This window comes from Pagrus pagrus (genome assembly GCF_965226575.1).
Source record: "Pagrus pagrus genome assembly, chromosome: 20".
Lineage (NCBI taxonomy): Eukaryota > Metazoa > Chordata > Actinopteri > Spariformes > Sparidae > Pagrus > Pagrus pagrus.
The window spans coordinates 1877248-1902024 of record NC_140207.1 but is presented as its reverse complement, the minus strand read 5'-3'; the positions used below and the strand labels follow the sequence as shown (position 1 = coordinate 1902024).

Below are 24777 nucleotides of genomic sequence, written 5' to 3'. Positions count from 1 at the left end.
TGTCTTCTGTATTAAACCTTTACACTTATAAAGTTATATTAAATCAGTATTTGTGCTCATGTCACGTCTGCTCTCCGCCCCAGATGTTTAAACTCTCCTTCTGCTGCCACGTTTTTGCTCCTTTCCAACGACGAGGACGAGGCTGGGAAGCTGCGCTGCAACCTGATTGGTCCAAAATCACCAGAGCCCGCCTCTAGTCCCGCCCGTGAGCTGCTTCCGTGGCTCTGATTGGTGGAATGTGAGGTCAGTCACGGTTACTATGGACTTTGGCTTTGCTGGTATCCAAGTGAGGACGTGATTTCTCGGTGAAGTCGTCTCTTCATCAATGAGAGCAGAAAACACAGAGCAGCGTCCGCTCCGTCCGCGTTTCTGACACATTTACAGCTCAGCTAGCTTCTTAGTTCTCAGCTGCTTCACTGGAAATCTGCATTGGAGAAGTTACGAAGCAATGGTCCAGAGGAAGAACCCCAAAGCCCACTCCAAAAGAGGTCCGTGAGTTACCCTTTCCTCGCCAGATCCTCCGAGCCCGGGACGCGCCTCTGTGCATATTTCCATTTCATATCCAGATATTTGCGGTAGTTTTCCGGCCGGTTAAACCCGAACATGTTTTAGCTTGTGATCGTTTCAGATGCGTTTGTTCAGTGCGGCTGACATAGCGACACAGTATGCGGCGCAAACTACCGCTTTCAGCGCCGGACTGCCGGTGGTTCCCACGGTCTTCTTCTGGCGTGAAGTGCGTCCTGCTGGGCGTCTAGAAGCAGCGTTAACCCGCAGTGAGGCTTAAGATTTGACCAAAGTAAAGATATTTTGAGTATGTTATCCACGCCGAATTGAGAAGTGGATGCTTTACGTTTACGTCAATGGTTTTTTCTCGTGATTTCTCAGGCGTTTGCTCTTCCACTAAGCAAAAACACATTTAATTGGCAGATTTTTGAATAGAGTCTGGTTTGACGTTCTCGCGATACAAGAAAACTGGGCCATTTTAGCCACGTTTTGCTAGCTGTCAAAATACCCTGAATGTAGAGGACTCACTCTGTCTAATTTACCTGAGATTAAATAAAATGATGCTCTGTGTGGATGCCGGCGCTAGCATGGAGCCTGCCCTGTTAATGACGCGAAGCTAACCCAGCTACCGGCAGTGATAGCCTGCTATCATTAGCTAACAAGCTATTAACTTTTTAACAGGCAGCATCATGGTCGATGGCTGATGGTGGTCCAGGGATGGAGTCCACAGCCGCCTCACACAAACCCGCTGTCCTCAGCTTACTGACACGTTTATAAGCCCGACACAAACCTCTCAGGTTGTTCTACAATCATAACACCTTTTCACCTGGATTATTAATGAGTGCAGCAGGTAAAAAAAACACGTTTGTGGTACTGCGTCTAAGGCAGTGTTGAGTTCAATGACCTTCTGCACATTTGTTGACATTACAATCATTCCTGTGGTTGTCACAGTCGTGTTGTGATGTCTGAATAACATCCTAATTAAAGGAGCAGTCTGTAGTCTTGGGAAATACATTTTAATCAGAAGAGAAAGATCTTCTTTTCTGCCTAAACAAACTAAATAATTAAACTCTTTGTTTCCATGATGAACAAACTGACCGTAAAGGTCAACACAGTTTATACTGTTTTACTTTGTTTGTATGTGGCGGACCCTGCCACCTGTCTAGCTTTAAACAGTGTTCTGGGACTGCATTTTCCTCTGACAACCTCATTAATATTGTAACTATTAAAACTCTGAGTGTAGAGAAGTGTAGAGGGAATCTATAACCATAACTGTAAAAAAGCGTTCAAAACAAACAATTTTACTTAATAAATAAGGAAAAGGCAGCTGGGTGAACTGATAAACAAAACATCCACAAGGCCTCTCATGTATGTGTGTTATTATTTGTGTATTATTTATTATTTATTATTTACACAACATAATCATGTGTTTTAATAACATGATGTCAATATTTCATTTCTTTAATATCACGGTTATCGTCAATATCGGTGTATCGCAACATCTCGAAAAACTCATTTAAGTTTTCTGATGCAAAGAGAGAGACATTATTTGCTGTCTCCGTTGTTTTTGCTGTTGGTGTGTCTTTTCCCAATAATCAGTACGAGAGGATCAATAGTTGACATTACCTTTCTGTTTACCGCTTTATTACTTTACTTGTGCATCTTCTCAAACTTCTCAGTGCCTTTTGTTCCCAGCTATTTTAACCAAAGTACTAATAATGGATGTGCCAGTCATCGCATTAGTGCTCGGCGTTCACATCAGCAGTGTGTGTTAAGTGGGAAACGTGCACTCCGAGACAGAGATGCATTACTGTGCGCCTCTGCTCTGACCCACCATCAGTTAGTATGGGAACGCAAGTTACAGCAGAGCCAGGTACTGAAATCATGGTTATATTGGTTTAAATAATTGTATGTAGGGCTGGTCAATATATCAATGCTATATCGTCTTAGATTCTGGACATACAGTAAAGTGATGTTAATATAAAGTCTCAGGCAAATTATTTCCAACAGCTCTTCACCTGGTAATGATTCACCAGCGTTAAACTTCAACCCTGTGAGTTATAACGTGGTCCTCGTCTGCTGTGGGACATTACAACTTCATGTACTGTCCCTTCAGTTGTGGTGACATATCGACAGTGTGCCACATACAGCAGCCTGTGTGTGTGTGTGTGTGTGTGTGTGTGTGTGTGTGTGTGTGTGTGTGTGTGTGTGTGTGTGTGTGTATGTGTGAACAAACAAGTGTCAAGGTTATTCTGTGGGGTATTCTGTCCTCTCTGGCATCTCACACACACACACACACACACACACACACACACACACACACACACACAGTGTCCCTGGGCTTGTCAGCTCTAATAATAGTGGGGATCAGGTTCTGGATGGCCAGCAGACTGTAGCACTGCTGGGAGGAAGAGGAGGAGGAGGAGGAGCTCTTTCTTTCTCCTGCCTCGCTCGCTCAGTCACTTTCAGTCGTTCTCTCCGTGCGTTGCTTTCCGTTGACCTGTTGGCTGTTTGGATGATCACTGATTTGGATTATTTGTTCTTTCGGATTGTTTTTGTCGCCTTTCATCACCTCATTGATTTCTTGTGTACTTTTTAAACTGCTCTTTTCTTTAAGTGCTTTATCTTTCTGAAAAGTTTTTGTAGACAGATTTGTAAATACTCTTTCTTTACTTGAACATCGAAGGCCCATCACTTCATATTCTGAGATATTTTATTTATTCTGATGGAGGCTTAGCGTTTAGCCCACTGTGTATATCTGGTCAGGAGGGTTTGTCTGCACTGGTCCCTGTCCGGCCTGGTTCTGGTCTGGCTGAGACCTGAGACGGTCAATGCAGCGCTACCGCCAGTATGGCTCCTCCTACTCCTCCTCGCCCTCCTCAGTTCCTGTAGAGGAGGTCCACGCCGAGGCGGAGGAGGAGGAGGAGGAGGAGGTGTACACTGAAGAGGAGGTGTATGAGGAGGAGGCGGAGCCCCTGATACAGGAAGAGATGGAGCCCGTGGTCCAGGAGACAGGTAGGATCAGAGTGTGAATAGACCTGGTTTGGTCTGGGCTTGGTTCTTATCTGGCCTGGTTTGGTTCGGTTAGGAGGCGCTAATGAGGAGGAGGTCCCGCAGACGAAGGGGGAAGTGCAGCCTGTCGTAGAGGAGACAGGTAGGAAAGGTTTATGAGCTTGTTTTGGCATGGATTGGTTTGGTTTGGCATGGTAGGTTATGAGGAGTAGAGCTCAATGAGTCATTGGTGGACACATGTCAGAACAGATCTAATTAGGTTTAGTTTGTTTTGCAGCTCAGTCAGTTTGGTTCTTTGTGGGTTTATTGGTTTGGTTTGACCTTGCATGGTGAGCAGCATGCTTTCAATACAAACTCAACACCTACAGCAATTTGTTTCACAGTAAAAGCCCCCCAGCAGCAGAGCTGCGTTGGGCTTTTATTCATGCTAGCAGTTTGTGCCGCGTTGGAGGTCTGAATTTCCTTTTTGAAACGTACAGCTTCTGATTTCAAAGCGTTCCAGATGCAAGACGCCAGAAGTGAACATAAAACTTGGTCGACTGTAAAATAATGACATCCCCTTCCCATGACGCCATTGTTGTGTAACATCAGACGGCTACTCCCTCGTGAAGTCATGGTACAAAAATGTCCTAGTTCTGAGCTGCAGCAGTCTGGACCTTATCATGTATCCCCCTGGTTTTCTTGCAAGACCTTCACCACTCCACCTCCAACTGGTAACCCACAGTGTAGCTCTGGTTGGTGTGATGGTATATGGGCTGTAGTTTCCCTGGTAAACACTCCAACTTCTTCAGCCTCCCTCCTGATGCTCCCCTCAGGGTCACTACTGTTCATGAGCTGCTTGGGTGTAAATATCTATATATATCCCCTTGGGAGTCATAGTCATACCTCTTTTTGGGCTCATGTCAACAGGCTTTTCACTTTCCATCAAAGAACCAGATATTTTCCCACCCAGTGGTCCATTTTCTGCACTGATGATTCAACCAGGAGAGATCTATGTCCATCCAAGACGTGAAGAGCTCAACATTATGTATGAGAAAGTAAATAGGACCTTTACCTCTGATACCGTCTGAATACTTCTAAAATAGCTCCTCACACTGTGTAACTCCATCTCTTCTGTTAACACGTGTTGTATAACAGCCATTTGAACCCATGAAAATGTCTTTGAGACACTTGTCGCATCGCTGCTGTCCCCTCAGTCTCAGTGAAGACACCGTTCCCATTGCTTCAGTGCACTTTTGTACCACACTAAGAGTCTGATAAAACACCAGGCTATTTCTGGTTTCCATCTCGAGCACTGATTAGATGTGATTGTGATATAAAAGCAGACATCTGTTGTCATTAGCTACAGCCGTTTCAGCTCGCAGTGATGGAGGACAAACAGCTGTTGTCAGATCTCTCTCTGTCTCTGTCAGGGTCATGTTGACTCTGTGTCTCTCACTCTATTCCTGGGTCGATCTGCCCAGCGTCTGTCTCCTGCCAGGATCTGGTTATGTGCTTTCATGTTGGTTTGCATTATTTAGCATTTTATCTAATTATTTTCTTAATGCGTTCGATGACATTGTCTATTGCTGATACATATTGCTATCCTTTTATCGCCCAGGCCTAAAGAAGGGGAAATAAATATACTGTTAAGTTGTTTTTGCTTGAACAAACACTTTATTATAATTCCACAAAACACTGACAGATACAAAAATGTATTTAAACTTAAAATATATGTAGTTTTAATAACACTAATTTGAATTCTTCACAGTGTGTATGCAGTATATCATCATAACACACTTATCCGGTAGTTCTTGTTTTTTGCATTAAGGTCTCAGAGTTTCATGTTGTGTTTTCTGACCTGTAAAGTGAAGCCATAACCTGATGTGTGTAACATTGACTCCTCAATCATAGTGACAGACAGCAGTTAAACCAGGTAACCATAGCAACAGTCCTCATACTGCATGCAAAAAAAAGGTGACTTAAATGCAGTGGAGTAAGAAACATGATAAACAATTTTTAATGTGAACATTTTCATGTCCTCAGAGGGGAAGACGCCACCAGTAGAAAGCAAGAATGGAAAGAGGACGGAGAAGGGAGGAGGAGGAGGAGGAGGAGGAGGAGGAGACGCAGGAGGAGGTCCGAAGTACTCCATGTTTACCTGGTTTGTGGTCCTGGCTCTGCTGGGAGTCTGGAGCTCTGTGGCTGTGGTCTACTTCGAGATCGTGGACTACGATAGTGTCATCGGTACGTAAGAGCAGTTTGATCATCAGACACACATTGATTCAGCTTGTTGTGGCTTTTTTACCACCTGCACTGAGGTCAGCAGGGACTGTTCGTGCTGTTACGGCTTGCTTACAACTGCATTAAAGGATACGTTCACCCAAAAATGTAAATTCAGTCTTTATCTACTCGGGTGAAGTTTTGTAGTCCACAAAACATTTCTGGAGCTTCACAGTAAAACAGCGTTGCAGCATTCTCCCCCCCCAAAAAAAGAAGAACAAGATAAAATGGCTTCATACAGCTCGTCCAGCATAATCCAGGTCCACAGAATCAGTTAGCGTACACACCGTCTGAAGTGGGTGCACGAGCTCAACTGTGTGTCAAATCAATGTGGGATCTCGGGACCAGAAACGGTTTGTGGACTACAAAACTCCACCTGACTAAATTAGGTTGTTGTTTGACAAACATAAATATTAATGTCTGAAACAATGTGAAGAAATGAGACAAACTGAAACATGACAAGCGTGAGTGACTTTCATGCTTCAGCCGGAGCAAAAACAAATAATGCCGTGTTGTCACATTTGTTGGCCTCATTTCCAGTTCTCAACTGTGACTCTATGGTTCTCACACACACACACACACAGACACACACGCAGACGCACACGCAGACACACACACACAGACACACACACGCAGACATTGCGCTGAAAGTTTTAAAAAAATGTCGGTTTCACATTGGCGCCTGCTTCTATCTTCATGTGGTTATGACACTCATACACGGCTTTCACAACCTCTTCCTCTCAGACAGACATGCACGCACGCACGCACGCACACACACACACACACACACACACACACACACACACACACACACAGTCACATGAGCCATGTTCATCTTATCTCAAGCTTCATCTCCCATTTGACCGGTGATCTGCTGCATGTTTGACACTTTATTGATGCATCTCACACATTTCTCAGATGGAAACGAGAGATAAGAGCTACTGAGCTCAGGGAGTGTGAGGTGAAGGAGCACTGTGTCTGTTTTATATTCCTAGAGTTCAGGTTAATGACAACAATGTTAACCTACTTGTGATGTGTAAAGTGTTTCAGTGCTGCATTATATAAACCAGAGCTTGACGTGGGCCGGTAACCTGAATTTTACATTTTACTCTTTGGCTCGAGGGGACTTTTTCATGCGTACCCTTGCTACAAGTAGGGGTGTCACAATTCTGATCTTCAACTGAAAATCAGATGGAATGAGCTTTCAGTTTCGATCAGCAAAAATCAAAAGTAGGACCGGTGATTCTCCCAGTCTCTTTTTTCTCTCCATCACCGCCTTCTTGTGCACACTTGAAGAGGGGGAAGATGATTACCTGACTGGCACCAGAGGAAACCCCGACAGTGTCAGAGATGTTGAGTTTATCTTCTTTTACAGAGATCCTTTATTGATTTGTTTGGGAAGAGGGTTTGCTCTGACAGATTTGAGAAACTCTTTGGTGAATGTTATTTGAACTTGCCTAACCCTGACCTGCAAAAAGCAGATGCAGAAGTCTGGCGATGGCATATCGGTCAGTGCAGACAAAAATGTTTAAATATAAAATGGAATTGCATTGTGACCTTTTATTCGAAAGTCAACTCCAGTTGTGGATTTTGAGAATCGTGACACCGCTACTCTCAAGGGTGATGTCTGCTTCCAGCACTTCCCTGGATTCGTGTTTATTCATCTAATAAACATTCAATAATATTCTGTTCTGATTTGCTGCGACAAACAACACAAAAAGGCCCTTTTATGGCATAAAACTATCCAGGAAAGCACAAACATGTTTGTGAATGATCTGCGATGCTTTACAGTAAAAACTACCAAACAGTGCTTTTTCATTTTGGTCACATTTGCAGCAGCTAGATGACTTTTGTGAAGCAGCTGCAGTCTAAATGTAATTTTTGGCAGCTTTTAAAACACTTGTGTTGAAGTGACACATCTTGCAGTCCCGTGTCTTCCCTGTCATTCTGTGTTGCTTTATACTAATTCAGTCCTCTTTCACTGCAGACAGAGGTTGAGATTCAATCTGCAATGCTATAATCTCTTGTGGCTTCTGTCTTCTTCCTCCCGTCTTCTCTTCCTCTGTTCTCTCTGTGTGTTGTCTCTGCATGCAGCCAGAGCTAAGGAGTTTCATATGAACTTTTCTGAAGTTTTGCAAGGTATGGTTTCAAGATTTAAACATCCACCATTTTTACATTTCCATATTACACTGTGTGCTTCCATCAGAGCCATCTGTGTCATCAAACTACTCCAAGAAACATAGTGAGTTGGGTTCAAATAGGATAGATGTGGTTAAAAGAGTTAAAGTCAAAGCTAAGATGGTTCAGAAACTGGATAGAGTAAGAAAATGTACTGTAGGTTGATGAATACTTACCATTCAGGGGAAACAATACAGATGTAGGTCAGTAAGAAGAACTAAAGACAAACTAAGTACCGTCTAATAAAAGCCTTTCTGTCTGTAAATAGAGCATGGTTGATATGATTAGTAGCATCTATTTCATGCCATTGTTATATTTAGTGATAAGTTACCTGTTTCCCCAGACCAGAAACTATAATGGAAGTAGTACCTGACACATTCAACAAACTGGTTTAAGATCAGCAGCTCTGCTGTGAGTTTACACCGATCAGCCAACTTTAAAATCACTGACAGGTGAAGTGAACAACATTGATCATTTGTTTATAATGCAGTGTTCTGCTGGGAAACCTTTGGTCCTGCCATTCATGTGGGATGCCACTTGACACGCAGCACCCACCCAAACTACGTGACAAAGTACTGTATACCCCCTCTTCACAACGGCACTCCCCCGATTGCAGCGGCCTCCCTCAGCAGGACAATGCACCCTGCATCACTGCAAAAACTGATCAGCTTCATCAGGCGTCAATTTCGTCTCTAAATTCCCCAGATCCCAATCCGATTGAGCATCACGGGGACATGCGGGAACAAGTCTCATCCATGTAGGACCATCTCGCAATCCACATTACTCAAAGGATCCGCCAACAATGCCCTGATGAAAGACACCATGGGACAATCCCTGAGGGCTCTGCATCCATGCCTTGATGAGTAAGAACCTGATCCAATGTGGATTGGACCAACCTCCATGGATTGGACTTGTTCCATCACATCCCACGGAGGTCCAATCTGATTGCGATCTGGAGCATTTGGAGGTCAACACCTTTAGTTCTTTGTCACATTCCTCAGGCTTCTGCCAAGCAGTCTTTACAGGGTGGCGGGGTGCGCTGTCCTGCTGGAGGGAGTGCAGTTGTCATGAGGGGCTGAACTTCTGCAATGGTGCCCTGGTATCACACACCACAGAGGTCCTGTTTCCAAACTTCGAGGGGTCAGAACCAATTGTGATCCATAGTGGCTCCTCCATAGAATCGGACTTGTTCCGGGATGCCCAACAGATGCTCAATCGCATTGGGAATTTGGAGGCCGGGTCGAAGCATCCATTGGACGTGTCAGAGCAAGTCTGATCCATGGAGGCCCCACCTCCCAGCCCACAGGACCCAAAGGATCCGTAACCAACAACCCGAGCCACGAGCATGACAAATGGCTTCCAAATGAATTCCAGGACACAAGTTTTTTGAACATTTGATTGTAACGAGATCATCAATGTTATTTACTTCAATGTTGTTTAATTCACATTTACTGATGTCACCAACAAAAACCTCCACATGTTCACCTGAGTTTGTTACCCGGGGCAGTCTGACAAGTGCTTCAGACAGGAAAGGCGACGATGGTGGTGGTGGTAGCGCTGGTGTATCCGGCCACAGACCTATTATAAGAAGAGACAGACAGAGCAAGAGCGCAAGAGAGATGACTTAATGGAAACTGAAACGCATTTTGTTTGGTGCTAATTTCAATGTGGTTTCTTACTAAAGCCAAAATAAGCAAACGGAAAAAAAAGACACTCAGCAGGCAGAGAGGTGGCTGACCTGCGCAGACAACCTGAACCACACGACAGGATCTTTACCAGGGCTTGTTTGAGCTTTGAGCTGTAAAAATACTCTGTTTGCACCCACTTGCTTGAACACTATTTCGTTCCAGCCTCTACCTGCTGGTGGACAGTCAGCCACTCTGACATATTTCTGTTGTACCCCATGCCATTACACATTACATGCAGATCCTTCCAGACATAAACCCACTTGTAACTTATAAAAACAAATCTCATAAACTTGGATTATATGGCAACTGTAGACTGAACACTAAATGCATCAAGCTACCAACTTTAATCACACCATGCACTATAAACAACATCAAGCTCCAAAAACTCAAAGAAAGATAATGTGATGGTTGACAAAAAACCACAGAGACTCGTATTTGGAGTGAATTTAGATTTTGAAATAAGATTATGTGATGATTTCATAGATTGGTGAGTCAGAAAACAGAAGATGACAGACACTATGTGAAAAGTGACATCAGTTCAGACATCGTCGTCCTCCTCCACCACATCCTTCCTCTTCCTTTAGCTTCACTGTTTTAAATGAATACTTCATGCACTTTGACAAACTGCTGCTATTCATGAGCTGTGTTCCGTGTTCTCGTTAATAGTCCAACATGAAACCATTTTTAGGCTTTAGTTCAGGTGTGTTCAGAGTGTCATCTCTGTTTTTAACTCAATACAATACTACTACTAATACTACTACTACAATAAAATGTAGTATAAATATGGACTTGGGTACAGGCCAGGTCAGATCTCAGTTTTAGGTTTTTGCACAACCCCAGTCTCTACACAGGTTGATTTAGACAAGAAACATTTCTTTGTGGTTGAGCTTTTAATCTAAAGCTCCTTACAGCTCCATGTACACATGCAGTCTGTGTTGAGTCCGGGTGCTGTGTAGGTCAGGGGTCACGATAATATCACCATGTTTTATATTTTAGTTATTAGGTAATAAGACCCATATATGTCCTGATAATATCATTTCCATTTCCAATTATGTGCCTTATTACCTATATTATTCACAGCATATTCACCAACTGCATTTACACATTTAAAATATCCATGAGCGTGTTTGTGTCGATGATGGGATGCTGTATGTGTGTGTGTCGCTCAGCCTTCCTCTCCTCCTCTTCCTCCCTCAGGGAAGCTGACGGCCTACGACACAGACGGAGACGGAGACTTTGACGTGGAAGATGCTAAAGTTCTGCTCGGCAAGTCCACTTTAATTCTTTTGACTGTGCCTGTTTTCTCTGTGTGGTGCCTGAGAAGCTGATGTGGTTTACAGTCACGTGACAGTGCCTCAGTTTTAACATTAACCAGGTCGTCTCTGTGGTTTGAACCCTACTAAAGCAGTGAGTGAGCTCAGGCAGATCTGTATGTCAGTGGGTCTTGATTGTGTGTCAACTCACAGTCATGAATTTTCATGATTACCTGTTTTGTTACCAGAACAATCAGCGTCATGATGATGTTGAAGTTCACAGTTCAGTTGTTGTGAGTTTGTAGGAGGTGTAAAAAAAAGACTTGGCAGCCTGTAACTGATAATAATGCTTCACTTTCTGTTTGGTTTTCTTCTTATAGTCCTACTGAACACAAAATAATTCAACTTAACTGTGAATTAACCCATTGAAATGTGGTTGGACTGCACAAAAATATATAGATATATATAAAGTACGTGTCCGTAAAGTCATCAGGTGTGTTGTTTAAATTGGTGGTTTTAAATTCTAGTAAAAAAGCAGATAAAGCAGAGTGACGGTGGACAGCGAGGGTCATTCAACCAGAGGGTCTTTCTGACCTTTCTCACGATCACTGCAGTCATTTGGCATGGGAGTGAATACAAACTGTAACCACTCACATTAAAGACAAAATCCAAGCACACAGTAGCTCAGTTGGTAGAGCGTGTGTCCCATGTACAGAGGCATCGACCTCGATGCAGCGGCCCAGGGTTCGAGTCCGACCTGTGGCCCTTTGCTGTGTGTCATCCTCTCTTTCGCCCTGTTTCCTGTCAATCAAGCCATGAAATGGCCAAAAAAAGACAAAATCTGGATGTTAGTGGGTGTTTTGGGGTATTATTGATGGTCACATGTTGCTTGCCGCCATCAGTGTGCGCAGTTTGTAGTGGAGGAGGCCTGTTCCAGCTACCTGCCAGTGGCAGCTTTTACATTCACCTATTTTTACTCACATTTAACGAGTGTTGGGTTCAAATTTTGGGCCAACGAGTTCCTCTACTGTGTTAACGCTACTCCATGTGTTATTTCAACCTTTACAATACAGATACATCTTTGAAATATTGTTTCTCTCAGGACTAGATTATAAAAACTTACCAACATCAGGAAATACATAAAAACGGCAAGAAAAAATCACGTAAAGACAAACTGAGCAAACTGAACTATTTATAAACAGTGCAAGAAACAAATTGTAAAAGCTGGTGAATGGTTTTCTCGAGTTCTTGAAAGAACCACAGGCTGCTTTTTGTTTTGTTTTTTTCCTGTTCATCTTGTCTAGATTAACCGATATCTACATACCAACGTGAACTGAGTCATGTTTTTGATTTGTTATCTGTTCCTGATGGGTTCATCAGTGGATTCACGTCAGCCTTTGGATATCAGACCTGTAGTCAACTAGGAATTCATTCCAACCTGTATCTTCCTGTAAATGAGGAGCTGATAAAAGTCTGTCTCCTTAAGTTAAGACCCTGAAGAACTGGGCAGAGAAATAGAGCAAAGATGGCCACCTCAGCAGACAGGAAGTCAGAGGTTGCCTGACGAGACTGAGACAGGAAGTTATTTGTTGTTTATGGTCTGAATGCGACTTCTTTAACTCACTATCTCTCTCTTTCCCACATCATCATCCTTTGTTTTTGCCCTATTTTTGTTACGGTTGACCTCCGTTCCTTTGTACCATCCTCCCTCCTTCCTGCCCTGCATCCTTCTTTCTTACCCTCTATCTCTTATTATTTCTTCTCTCCTTCTCATTAAAAAATCCTCCTCCTCCTTCCACTCCTCCTCCTTCTTGTCCTATAATTCACTTCCTTTTGGACTCTCCCTCTTTTGCTTCACCCTCGTTTCTACCTTCCACTTTTTCATCTGCACCTCTGCTCCCATCCCGCCTTCCCTCCTTTTCTCTCTCGTCAGGCTTGTCCAAAGACGGCGGTGGTAGTGCGAATGCCGAGTCGCTTGAGGAGGTTCTTAATATTTTAGCTGAGGAGGGCTCTGATTGGATCTATGGCTTCTTCACCTTCCTTTATGACGTAGTGTCCTCGCCCGTAGAGCGGGGCGAGGAAGAGGAGGAGGGGAAGGAGGCGGCAGCTGAGATGCAGGAGGAGGGTGGCACGACCTCCTCTGATGACGGGGGGGTCGAAGGGGTCATACTGGACCTCCAGAACCAATAGGAGGACAGGAAGCAGAGCCACAGCCCGTAACAAGGCTCCCTGGTCCCACTGCCGACCACTGAGGACCAGACTGGGATGTAGCCCAGTCCAGCTGGAGGAGGATGGGAGTGTGTGTGTTGTGGTGCAGAGGACCTGATGGAGGACGGTCTGGTTTCCACTGCTGGGCCGTACTGGGCAGACTGGTCGTAGAGTCCTGGAAAAGAAACTGGAAATATCAGCCTGTACTGGCTCATGACATACTGTGTGTTAGTATTTTTTGGGGCTTCACAATAAGGTAAAACAAAGTCAAGTTGGGATTATTTTCACAGATAGTATGATTGTAATATGATTCACAGTTATTGGGAATGATAATTTTTGCACCACATTTTTCATTTTCATTTGTCTTTACGAGGAAATATACAATTAAAGATTTTACCACAGATTTACTCACAATAGGTTGATCATGGGGAATTCTCATCATCGGGATAATCGTGAATCAGAATAATTGTTAATGTCCTCACAAGAAAGACTTGAGAAGTCCAGCCCGCTGATGTACAGACGCGTTGTTTCCTGATTTGTTTTGACTGGCCTGAGCCTGTCGCTATGACTGAAGGCATGGCTTCCCCATTACCTCCCCCACAAGAACAACTTAAATTGGATGCGTGTAAATTAAGAGTAGACCGATGATCAGTACTGGTGAATCTTCTGTCAGATCTTTTTTTCAGTCTCCTTGATTTCTAATAATCGGTATCGGCCCGTAGTGTAAATACTACAGAGAGAACGAGATGAGGTTACTGTTGTTTACAAAATGTGGGGTTAAAATGATTCCAGTATGTTTTAATGCAATTTTAAGAGTTTCAAGAATATTTTAAAGATAATCGGGACAATATTGTGAATCACAATCATGGACAGGGTAATCGTGACATTGTCCCAAATGATTTGTTTTCTTATTTCTGTGGTGTCACAGTTCGATTCAATTTTCAATTTAAATAAATGTGTCACCACCGACGGCTCTGCTGTTGTTAGACTAAATGCCCTGACATCTGTCATTTACATGTTTTATGAGGTGCACCTGAATGCACCATGACACGTCGATACTCCATTCTTATGCCTACTTAAATTAATTTTACGACATGAAATATAAAGAAATAACCTTCCTGAACAATAACATTTCCAAATTTTTAGGTTTTAGGTTTCACTCCTCCTTTAGTTTGTATTAATTTCTGTAAAAACCAACTGGAAATACATCAGATCACAGTGAACATTTAGTCACCTTTGCTAAACATATTTTTACGTATAAATAAAAAGTTTTCAGTTACTTCAGTGAATGGCAAGATAATATATCCATATTATATTGCTATCATCATATGAGACTACTTTGATTATAGTTTTATGGTGATATATGCCGTCTTCTGGTTTTAAAGGCTGCACTACAGTAAAGTGATGTCATACTGTTCTACTTGTTCTAATACTTCTTTACCCATTTAGTCATTATATCAACATTACTGATGATTATTGATCAGAAATCTCATTGTGTTCATATTTTGTTAAAGTGCCGATGGTCATCTCTACAATATTGTCACAATATCGATATCGAGGTATTTGGTCAAAAATATTGTGATATTTTTTTTTTTTTTAATAGCCATCATTAATATATGGTAAGATTATCATTAATTAAACTTTAGTTTTCACTGTAAACAAATAATAAAATGCTTTATAAACCATTTATGAAGCAATGATTCATTGTTACGTGGCCATTATAACGTTGTAACTGATGTTTATAAACCTTAACAGTGGCTTAATAGATGACTTATTAGGCATTAATTTACCATTAATTTATGATTATTATAGTTTAAACCTTTGACTTTGTCACCCAGTCCTAGCATTTACTAATTGTAAAAATACTGGTAAACATATGGTGTGGGGTGATGTAGCCTGAAAGTATTGCAGTATCATTTTAAGGCCACATTGCTCAGCGTTACTAAAGTGTGCACTTTCATCACAAAATACACAAGAGATAAACTGTAATCTGTCACAAAATAAAACACACCAGAGCAGTAAAATCATTCATTAGCTGCCCTTTTCTCAAACTAAATAAACGACATAATAACACGCTGCCTGTGGTCTCAGACCGAACGCAGCACGTTTTATCACCTGTCAGGCTTCACACGGCCTCTAGTCTGTCAGCTGATGTTGGACGCTCTGTTGTGTTGGTGTCTCGGTCTTGTTTAAGTGTTTTAGGCTACTGTTAATACTGAAGTTCATAATAATATTCTCATACTGTGTAATGGAATTCACCCTGATGCTTAACAGTAATGTAATCCTGTAAGTAAAAGGTTGAACAGTTGGTTGTAAGGACACTAGAAGCTGCTTACAGAACCGTTTACAGTTGTGTTTATTATAGTCTGCTCAAGTTAACAGACAGTTGAATGAATGAGGTCTGTCAGTCTGTCGGAGTCGGCCGTGCATTCAAGGTGTTTCCTGAAAACACATGAATCTTCATACAGTTGTACAGTTTGGGACCCTGAACATTTCAGATATGGAGCCATCACAAAAAAGCATTGTGGTAACCATGGCGGCCATTTTAATTTCTACCATAACTGAACCGTTGAGATGAATCGTTCACCTTTTCATACAAACTTGACTTCTGGTAAAGTTTGGGACCCAGAACATTTCAGATATGGAGCCATCACAGCAAACCTTGTGGCCTTTTTGATGCCAAATACATAATCCAGTTATGGTGGAAAGTAAAATGGCCGCCATGGCAGCCAAGAGGCTTGTTGTGATGGCTCCATATCTGAAAATGTTCAGGGTCCCAAACTTCACAATTGTACTGAGTTTCATGCTTTAATGAAACATTTTTTTTCACATATCACTGTAGCATTGTTGTCTTCTCTCCTGTCCAACCATATACTCATTTTGTCCAAAATATCACAAAGTATCACTGAACAGGCATTTTGACGAGTCTGTCCAGTTCCAGGGTCATTTATATTGAGCACAATGGCTCCCATGCATGGTTTAAATAGACTGGAGCCATTGTTGGAGTCACAAGTCAAAATGTCTGCTGTGTGACAGGTCTACACTCATCCTCTGTTTGTCACTAACATGAGTAACAGATAACTCTGCTCGTGACAGAATAAACCGAGTGTCAGTGAAGTGAGTGAGTCATGTAAAACTGGATGCATTTCATGTCTGAAGGCAGCTGACGACCTTCCACAGTTAAATAACAGATTTGCGTGACACATGAAGCTGGTAGTTTTCATTAACTTGCTCTGCTGTTTGTTCAGATGAAAAGAAGTTAAAAGGTCCTGCTCTCAGGAGAGACAGGCTGAGAAAAGGTACTGTGCAAAAAGTTGTTTTATGCGTGGACATTTCATCTACTGATGCTCTGCTAAGAAGTCCTGATCTGTCTGTTTCTAAATCTTATAGAGGACAAGAAAGAGGCGAAGAAGAAGGGTAAAAGTAAAGGTACTGCCTCATGCTCCTGTGGTACTGCATGTTTGATCCTGAGTAACTGAATGAATCTGAAAGCATGTGTGACACTGCAGGGTTTCAGTGAGAGACAGTCGACACGTGTGAACATCAAAGTTAGTTCAGTTTCTAAAATTGCATGTTAGGGCTCAGACACACTTCAACGACACTAGCAGCGACCAAGGACAACTGTACAAACAGTCTCCTGGATGAAAGGCCTGTGATTCCTTACCCAGCCATCCATCCCCGTCACCCTCCCTATGTGGGCTTTGTTGCTCTTTATGCTACTCGCCTGACTACCTCCTTTGCTTCGACAGGCTCAAGGAGCCTTCCCTTTCTTCTTAAGTATCTCTTCTCTGAACATCCAATCAGGGTGACTTCTCTTCCAAGTTCAAAGGGAGTTCGTCAACAAAGATAACATTTAACATGTTTAATTTAAGTAAACAGTTCTTTCACAGGTCTTTTTGAAAGAACACAGACAACATAATCTGTTATCTAAACTAGTTGCTCCACTCCTACGTCGTGTTGTTGCTCATCTTTTTGGATAATAGTGGCTTGATCATCTTGTGCCGCATGTTATGTAGATTTAGTGACTGCTGAGCTGGACACAAGTGGAGTCTTCAGTTGGCTGCAGAGTGAAAATGGAGAGCAGTGATACTTGGGTTCATATTGTAGACAGTTCAGTTTCTTCAGTGGCTTGTCAGGCGGTTGAGCCACCTGTGTGATGAATCAGCAAACACTTCCCTTTGGGTTTAATTTCTTCCTCTTCTATGAGGAAGTAAAGTCAGTTGCATCTGTTTTTATTATGCTGCAGGGTCAAGTCAGGCAGACAGAGGCAATTATATGTATCAGTAGATTTCAATGATCTTCTATCCTTTTAGTGTCTCTGCTTGTAGTAGACATGTCAACAAGCAAGTCTGCTTGGATTGGATTTACCATATTTTTGCATGAAATTCGTAAGATATTAGTTCAACCATTTAATTAACCAAAGCTTTGCCTGATTACAGTAAACCTTGCCATTGAGATATGACAATACAAACGCCTCGATTGAACATGAAAACAAGAACAAGAAAAAGCAATCATCAGGATTGTTGACGCAGTCTCATTGACATAAATAAGATGAAGACATGACGGCTCCTCAAGAGTGAAGCCAACACATCACAGTCGCCCCCTGGTGGCTGGCTGCAGTATAGGTCATACATCTGGTCGCCTCCAGGTCTAAAAATTCAAAGTACAGATGATATTTGACTTATGTTTTCAAGTGTTTTGTGTTGAGTGTGTTGTGGTAGCGGTGTGCGTCGCCTGGTGTGATGGTTTGACCTTTGTTTTCTGCACATTGAGCTTCAGTATCAAACAGTTTGACGTGTGTGTCATCCTAGAAGACAAGACGTTAGAGGCCACAGATCAAGAGATAAAACTCCCAGAAGGTAGAGTTGTGTGTCTGTTTGTGTGTGACTTACTGTGTGTGTTAGCTTGTACTACAGATGAATCCTTTGTTGTATCATCTGACTGAAGAAAATAGGTAACGGGAGCTCACTGCGTGAATAAACGCTGTTATATTTGATATCCAGCTCGAGCTCTTTGTCACGACCGAGCTGTTTGTTAAACGCTGTGTGGAGATGAATCCGAGCTGACGGCTGTTTGTTCTCCTCTGTGGTAGACGACACAGCAGGAGAGACCGCTGCTAGAACCAACACAACCAGAGGTACTAGAACCTGCCGCCTGCACGTCTGAAAAAGACTTTTCTTTGGGTCTGACTTGGTATTTTAAGGCATGGCTTTGGTCTAATATCTTAAACTGAAGTGTCTAAAATGATCTAATCGTTTTTTTCACAAATTTTAAAAAACTGTCTTTCCATTATTGGATTTAACCCTTCCAATTTTTGTATTTCTTATTTTATATTGCTGAATGAGTCAAAAACAAGAATCTCTTGTTATTTTCACAGATATGTATTATATATATAAAATACATATATTGCATCTAGATTTCATCATTAGTTTAATGACATCATCACTTACATGTTCAAACTCTTCTTTCAAAAGAAATGGGTATTTTACAGCAACAGCTTGTGTGCTAATGCCTTTAGCTTAGCAGCTACAATGAAGGTTCGGGATTAAAAAGGATAATAAGTTTGGGACCTCGGGACTTCTGAAAGACCTAAAGTACGCTGGTTGAGCTGTGTGGAGTCATTCCGTGTTTTTTACGTTTTAAAACAAGCCTCCAGCTACTTCAGTTGTTTAGGAGAAACCAAAACTTCACCCGACTTTCTGTCAACATGGAGATAATGGCTGGAGTTACATTTCTGGTCGAGCTTATCATTTAAATGTGAACACTTTCTGGTTTCTGTTTTCCTTTATGACAGTAGACTGAACCTCTTTTATCACTTAAACATTATTCACAAATGCAACGTTATTAACATTTAGTTTTTCATGGAAAAACTACTTTGCTCGTTGGTGTGCTGTAACGAATATGTACTACCGTGTACTGGCTGATGATGTCATGCCCCCCTGACTGTGATGTCACATCCATATTTCTAACACTTCCATGTTTGCGGTGTGTTACCACGTTAACGAGTGAGTGTCAATGACCGTTGTGTTCGCTTCATGTGAATGATCCCACGATCATCACCTTCAATCCAAACCTCAGACCGTCCTGTCCGAGGGGTCACGCTGCGCTCCGCTCTGAAGGAAGAGCTGAGGACGATCCACAGGAAGATGGAGGCCAAGAGGATCGCTCGCATCGCTCTGGCCGAGATCAGGGCCTTCCTCGCCGAAGAGGAGGAGGAGAGGGAGGCGGCCTGGGTGCTGAAGGTGAAGACGCTGGAGGCTGGCCAGGAGCAACTAAAGAAGGAGAAGGAGAGGATGGCGAAGGAGGAGGCGGAGAAGGAGAGGATGGAAAAAGAGAAGGCGGAGAAGGAGAGGATGGAGAAGGAGAGGATGGAGAAGGAGAGGATAGAGAAGGAGAGGATGGAGAAGGAGAGGATAGAGAAGGAGAGGATCGAGAAGGAGAGGATGGAGAAGGAGAAAATGGAGAAGGAGAGGATAGAGAAGGAGAGGATGGAGAAGGAGAGGATAGAGAAGGAGAGGATCGAGAAGGAGAGGATGGAGAAGGAGAAAATGGAGAAGGAGAGGATAGAGAAGGAGAGGATGGAGAAGGAGAGGATAGAGAAGGCAGAGAAGGTGAGGATTGAGAAGGAGAAAATGGAGAAGGAGAAGGTGGAGAAAGAGAGGATGGAGAAGTTGGCTCGAGAGAGGGCAGAAAAAGAAAGACAAGAGATGGAGAGATTAGCCAAAGAAAAGGCAGCCAAGGAAGAAAGGGAGCGACTGGAGCGAGCGAGGGCGGAGAAGGAAAAGATGGAGAGAGAGCGCCGGGCCAGGGAAAAGGCAGAGAAGGAACAACAGGAGAAAGAAAGACTGGAAAGAGAGAGGGCTGAGAAGGAGAGGATAGAGAGGGAACGCATCGCAAAAGAAAGAGAAAGAATAGCCAGAGAGAAGGCAGAGAAGGAGAGGCTTGAGAAAGAAAGGATCGCCAAAGAGAAAGCAGAAAAAGAAAGGCTGGAGAGGGAACGCATCGCTAAGGAAAGAGAGCGAATAGCCAGAGAGAAGGAGCGTCAAGAAAAAGAACGACTGGCCAAAGAAAGAGCAGAAAAAGAAAGGCTGGAGAGGGAGCGCATCGCCAAAGAAAGAGAAAGACTTGAGAGAGAAAGAGTCGCAAGGGAGAAGATGGAGCGAGAGAGGGCTGAAAAAGAACGACTGGCCAAAGAAAGAGCAGAGAAGGAGAGGCTGGAGAGAGAACGCATCGCCAAGGAAAGAGAAAGAATCGCCAGAGAGAAGGAGAGAGCAGAAAAGGAAAGACTGGAGAAAGAAAGACTTGCCAGAGAGAAGGAAAAGATGGAGAGGGAACGCATCGCAAGGGAACGGGCAAGAGTTGCTCAGGAGAAGGAGAGACAAGAGAAAGCAGCTAAAGAGAAAGCAGAGCAAGAAAGGTTGGAGAAGGAAAGAGCAGCGAGACAGGAGAGAGAACGGATGGCGAAGGAAAGGGAGAGAATGGAACAGCTGAGAGCAGAGAAGGAGAGGCTGGAGAGAGCGAAAGCTGCGAGGGAAAAGTTTGAGCGAGAACGAGCCGAGAAGGAGAAAGCAGCCCGCGAGAAGGAGCTGATGGAGAGGCAGAGGCTCGCCAGAGACAAGGCTCTCCGGGATAAGATGGAGGCGGAGAGGCAACGCACCGCTGTGAAGGTGGACGTGAAGCAACAAGAGGGTCTGGAGAGGAAAGCAAACGCCTCGCAGCCGAAAGCTCCGGCAGCAGAGGAGAGAAGAGTGTCAGCGGTCAGGAGAGAGGAGAAGATGGCTGACGGCGGAAAGAAGAAATGACACTGAGACACAAAGTTACTGTCTCATTAATGGTGCTACAACTCTGAACTCTTCAATAAAATACTCTAAATCCTTTAACACCAGGTGACATCGTGATATGGGACTATACATGGAGTGATGTTGATGGGTTTACCATGTAGTAAGTCTCCAGGACCCACAGGTGGTTATTTCAGTGGGTCCCACGGAAATTGAGTGGGTGTCCGTTAGCCTGGGCTAAAAGTTTCATATCAGCCAATATCAATATCATTATAATATCATCATTATCATTTTTAAGACCAGGTCAAAAAAAAATAGGTCAAATTCAACAAGTTTATTTTGAAATCAACCACTTTATCATGGCACACAGGTTATAATTACATTAACACAACAATGAAAAACACACTGAAATAAAAATACTGCTGTACAGGCAAGTTGACCCACTCTTCTTAATTCACAGTTTCCTTCCCGTCGGCACTCATTTTCTCACTCTGCTGTTAACGGTTGTGTTTGTGTTTTTCTCCCGGTTGGTTTGTAAAATACTTTTGATCGTGGATTGTGAGTTGTAGTTGCCCCGGTGGTCACATCGACCACTTTGGCTGTCGCAGCTGCAGTGTCTCTGGGCTCGTAGGTAGAGCAAACAGACTGGGTGGTGGAGCAGCGGCGGACAGAACCAGCCTGTCCGCTCTACCTGACAAACCCAGAGACATTCGGGCACAGAGAGGAGCAGCAGAAGGCCGGGAGAGAGGCTGAAGAGGTCGCTGTGTTTACCAGGGCAACAACGGCTCATAATCTGCTGGATCAGACCACAAGAAAAGACATTACCAGAGCTACTGTGTGAGAAATGTTTTCAGATCACAGATGACTTAGAAAGACATTAAACGTGAGTCCGAGGCTACAGATAAAACATACTCGTGTAGGCTGATGTAGAAGTTTAGTGCTCTGAACTTAAAACTTGGCTGATAAAATAAAGTGCCTTCCCTGGATGCATTCATAGTTATTTTACTGCACTCTGCGTCTGCATACCAATCAACATCACTGATATTGTCTCAGATCTTGGATATCATTACTGTCTACAGTGAAGTGTCGTAAGTGTTGGCTGCATTACAGTGATGTCATTTTCTGAACCTACCAGACTTGTTCTAATACTCGTCTTTACCCACTTAGTCTTTATATCCACATCACTGATGATTATCATAAATCACATTGTGTTAATATTTTGCGTGCCAATAGTCATCCCTACGATATTGTCACCATATCGATATCGAGGTATTTGGTCATAAATATGGTGATATTCGATGTCACAGTTTCAGGTTCCAGCGTGTTTGAATTCTGACTTTACTTCAAACCTCTTCAGTGTTGAAAAGGACGAAGGAACTGAAAGATTCAGTTTTTTGTTGCATTGTGATTTCATGTTGTTGTTTTTCCTTTCTCATTTCTATGAGACTGTCTTTAATTCAGATTGTTTGTTTTTTTCTTGTTGTTGCCTCCACTTTTCTGGCCCATCTGGCTCTGATCTTTGCCTGATGAGTTCATCTTATTAAGTTAGTTTCTTCTGAGCGTTGGTTAAAGCTACGACTGGGGCTGCAACTAACTTTTATTGTCATTATTGATTAATCCGTCTCTTCGTGTTGATGAATGGATTAGTTGTTTGGTCTATTAAATGTTAGAAAATGGTGAAAAATCTGTCAAAATCAATGTTTCATCCTCAAATGTCTTGTTTTGTCCACAACTCAAAAATATTCAGTTTACTGTCACAGAGGAGGAAAGAAACCACAAAATATTCATATTTAAGAATCTGAAATCAGAGAATTTAGACTTTTTGGGGTTTTCCATTCATCCATCCATCCCCATCTCATGGAAATCAAGAATACCTTGAGGGAATTTCTTCAAATTTGACACTAATCAATTTATCGTTAGTTAAAACTTCTCGTCAGCTTCCTGGTAACATATGTGCAGTGGAGGCGTGTAGTACATTTTGTCAGCTTTTTTGAGTGCAGGACAGAAAATAAAATGTTGGAAAGTTTAGTTTAATAGTGACAATTTCAAAGATAGACGTCAATTTATGTTTTGCTTTGTGTGCTTTCGTGCCTTGAGCTCAGGGCTTCAGTCTTGCTCTACATTGCACCAACTATAAAATAATTGTGCTTTTCCTTCAAAATGTGAGAAAATCTCTGATAAATAAATCTTGGTTTTCAAATCGAGCTGTGCTTGTCTTCCTTCATGGTGTGTGGAGAGGTGCAGCGCTACATGTTAACCCCTTTTTTAAACATGTCTTGAAAGAGGTCCTGAGAATGAGTAACGAACATCACATCCTCCTCCGTCTACTCAATGCTATCTCTCTTCCTCCTCTGGTCGCTCTTGTCGGCTCCTGTTTCCTTTCCAGAGAACGTTATCAGGGTTTGTGACTCTGACCTCCTCACTGCTGCTTGTGTCGGGTTGTTCTCCTACATGAACTACAGTATATAATCGTAATATAACATGTTTTACTCTGTGAGTTGACTGAATTAGAACACAGCTGTTTTCTTCACGGCGCTGTTACACTTGACTGTAAACCAGCATCAGTTGTGAATATTTTTTGCATGTTGTAATTTTCCTCCTCAAACTGTTTTTGTGTCTCGTCTTCTTGATGAGATCCACAGACTCAGTAGAAAATGTCCTCGGCATCGTCAGAGTTTTGATACTCAGGTTTAAGAAGATGAGAAGATATTGTAGTTGTAATGTCGAGTAAATGGAAAACAAACAAAGAAATCATGAACGACCTCATGAACGTGTGTGCACAGTGTGTCTGATTTCTACACCTGAACTTCTGATCACTGAACAGGGCTGAAAGAGCCGAACGCACCACATGTGAGCGGTTCACCTGAGGGGAAAACAGGTGAGGACACACACACACACACACACACACACACACACACACACACACACACACACACACACACACACACACACACACACACACAGTCACTAGTCCTCTGGGCCTGCTGTCTGTTGTCTCGCAGAGACACGAGCTCACTCTGACCTGATACCTGAGAAAACCATCTGGTAGGTGTTTCTCCTCCTTCCCACCTGTGCGTTCAGACCTGAGGGCGTGTCTGCCTCACCTGACCTCGCTCAACGTAACTCTGATCCCACGTCTGCGTCAGACGAGACTAAAGACTGTGTTACATCCACACAAAGAGTCACGGACAAGCTGAGGCTTCATATCAGCTCCGCCCTGCTTCACTTTCACTCCCGGAGCTAAAATTAAAATGATGACACGTCAAGACATTTAATAAGCATGAAGAGTTTTTACCTTTCTAAATACATCAGCGACTAAATATATCACACATGTGTCTTGTCTGCATGGTGTCCTCCGTCTCCAACGTTTTCAAAACCAAAGAAACTGCAGAAAAGTTGGTTAAAACAACGAATCAGCACACTGCAGAGCCGCAGGGGGCGGAGCCAACAGAGGCCACGCCATCCGAAACCCCAGCTGAGGAGACTGCATCAGGTGTGTGTGTGTGTGTGTGTGTGTGTGTGTGTGTGTGTGTGTACAGTATGTTATAATGTATATTCAAAGACTGTTTTACTGTCCATAAATTAACTAATAAAACTCAATTAAAGCAGATAAAATACTCTTTAGTAATAAATCATGAAGAGATTCAGAATTAATTAGTTGATGTCCGTCCCTCTCCTCGCCACCAAACTGCTTCATGATACAATGATAATATTTGAATAATTTATAATATAATGCTCGTCTGCTTTTAAACAGCAGAGGTTTAGTAAAACAAAAAAATAAAAGTTAAGTTCTGCTGTTTCGATTTCAAACTGTCAGTTTTGTTTTTCAGTTTCAGAGAGCGGGCCCTCACCTGTGCACGGCGATGATGAAGGTGTGTTTGTGCTTTTTCTTTG

General features: G+C 42.8%; 2 protein-coding genes across 8 annotated transcripts in view; both read left to right on the top strand.

Moving 5' to 3' along the window:
- Positions 1–245: 245 nt before the first annotated feature.
- Positions 246–24777, top strand: part of LOC311249195 (aspartyl/asparaginyl beta-hydroxylase-like) — a 33082-nt gene continuing 8550 nt past the window's right edge. For 3 of the 5 annotated variants that reach the window (XM_084340057.1, XM_084340056.1, XM_084340054.1), the window contains exons 1-7: positions 247–488; positions 5542–5742; positions 7873–7917; positions 10842–10910; positions 23708–23761; positions 24266–24376; positions 24714–24755. In XM_084340057.1, the coding sequence (XP_084196183.1) occupies positions 449–488; positions 5542–5742; positions 7873–7917; positions 10842–10910; positions 23708–23761; positions 24266–24376; positions 24714–24755 (562 nt within the window). In that variant the 5' untranslated portion in view covers positions 247–448. Of the gene's footprint in view, positions 489–5541; positions 5743–7872; positions 7918–10841; positions 10911–23707; positions 23762–24265; positions 24377–24713; positions 24756–24777 lie in introns of all 5 variants that reach the window. The other 2 variants (XM_084340053.1, XM_084340055.1) reach the window with 2 other exon arrangements.
- LOC311249198 (uncharacterized protein) lies at positions 13095–23087 on the top strand. 3 transcript variants are annotated; one of them, XM_084340062.1, is made up of 5 exons: positions 13095–16404; positions 16496–16534; positions 17917–17964; positions 18198–18242; positions 19184–23087. In XM_084340062.1, the coding sequence occupies exon 5, from the start codon at positions 19252–19254 to the stop codon at positions 20905–20907; it is 1656 nt and encodes a 551-aa protein (XP_084196188.1). In that variant the 5' UTR covers positions 13095–16404; positions 16496–16534; positions 17917–17964; positions 18198–18242; positions 19184–19251; the 3' UTR covers positions 20908–23087. The 3 variants fall into 3 exon arrangements, with proteins under 3 accessions (XP_084196188.1, XP_084196187.1, XP_084196186.1); XM_084340061.1 differs by having other exon boundaries at positions 16496–17964; XM_084340060.1 differs by having other exon boundaries at positions 13095–17964.

Coding starts and splice junctions, on each gene's coding strand:
- LOC311249198 (XM_084340061.1), top strand. CDS start 17,775: ATGATATTTGACTTATGTTTTCAAGTGTTTTGTGTTGAGTGTGTTGTG. Junction 17,965..18,197: donor AGAGATAAAACTCCCAGAAG/GTAGAGTTGTGT, acceptor CCTCTGTGGTAG/ACGACACAGCAGGAGAGACC. Junction 18,243..19,183: donor TAGAACCAACACAACCAGAG/GTACTAGAACCT, acceptor TCCAAACCTCAG/ACCGTCCTGTCCGAGGGGTC.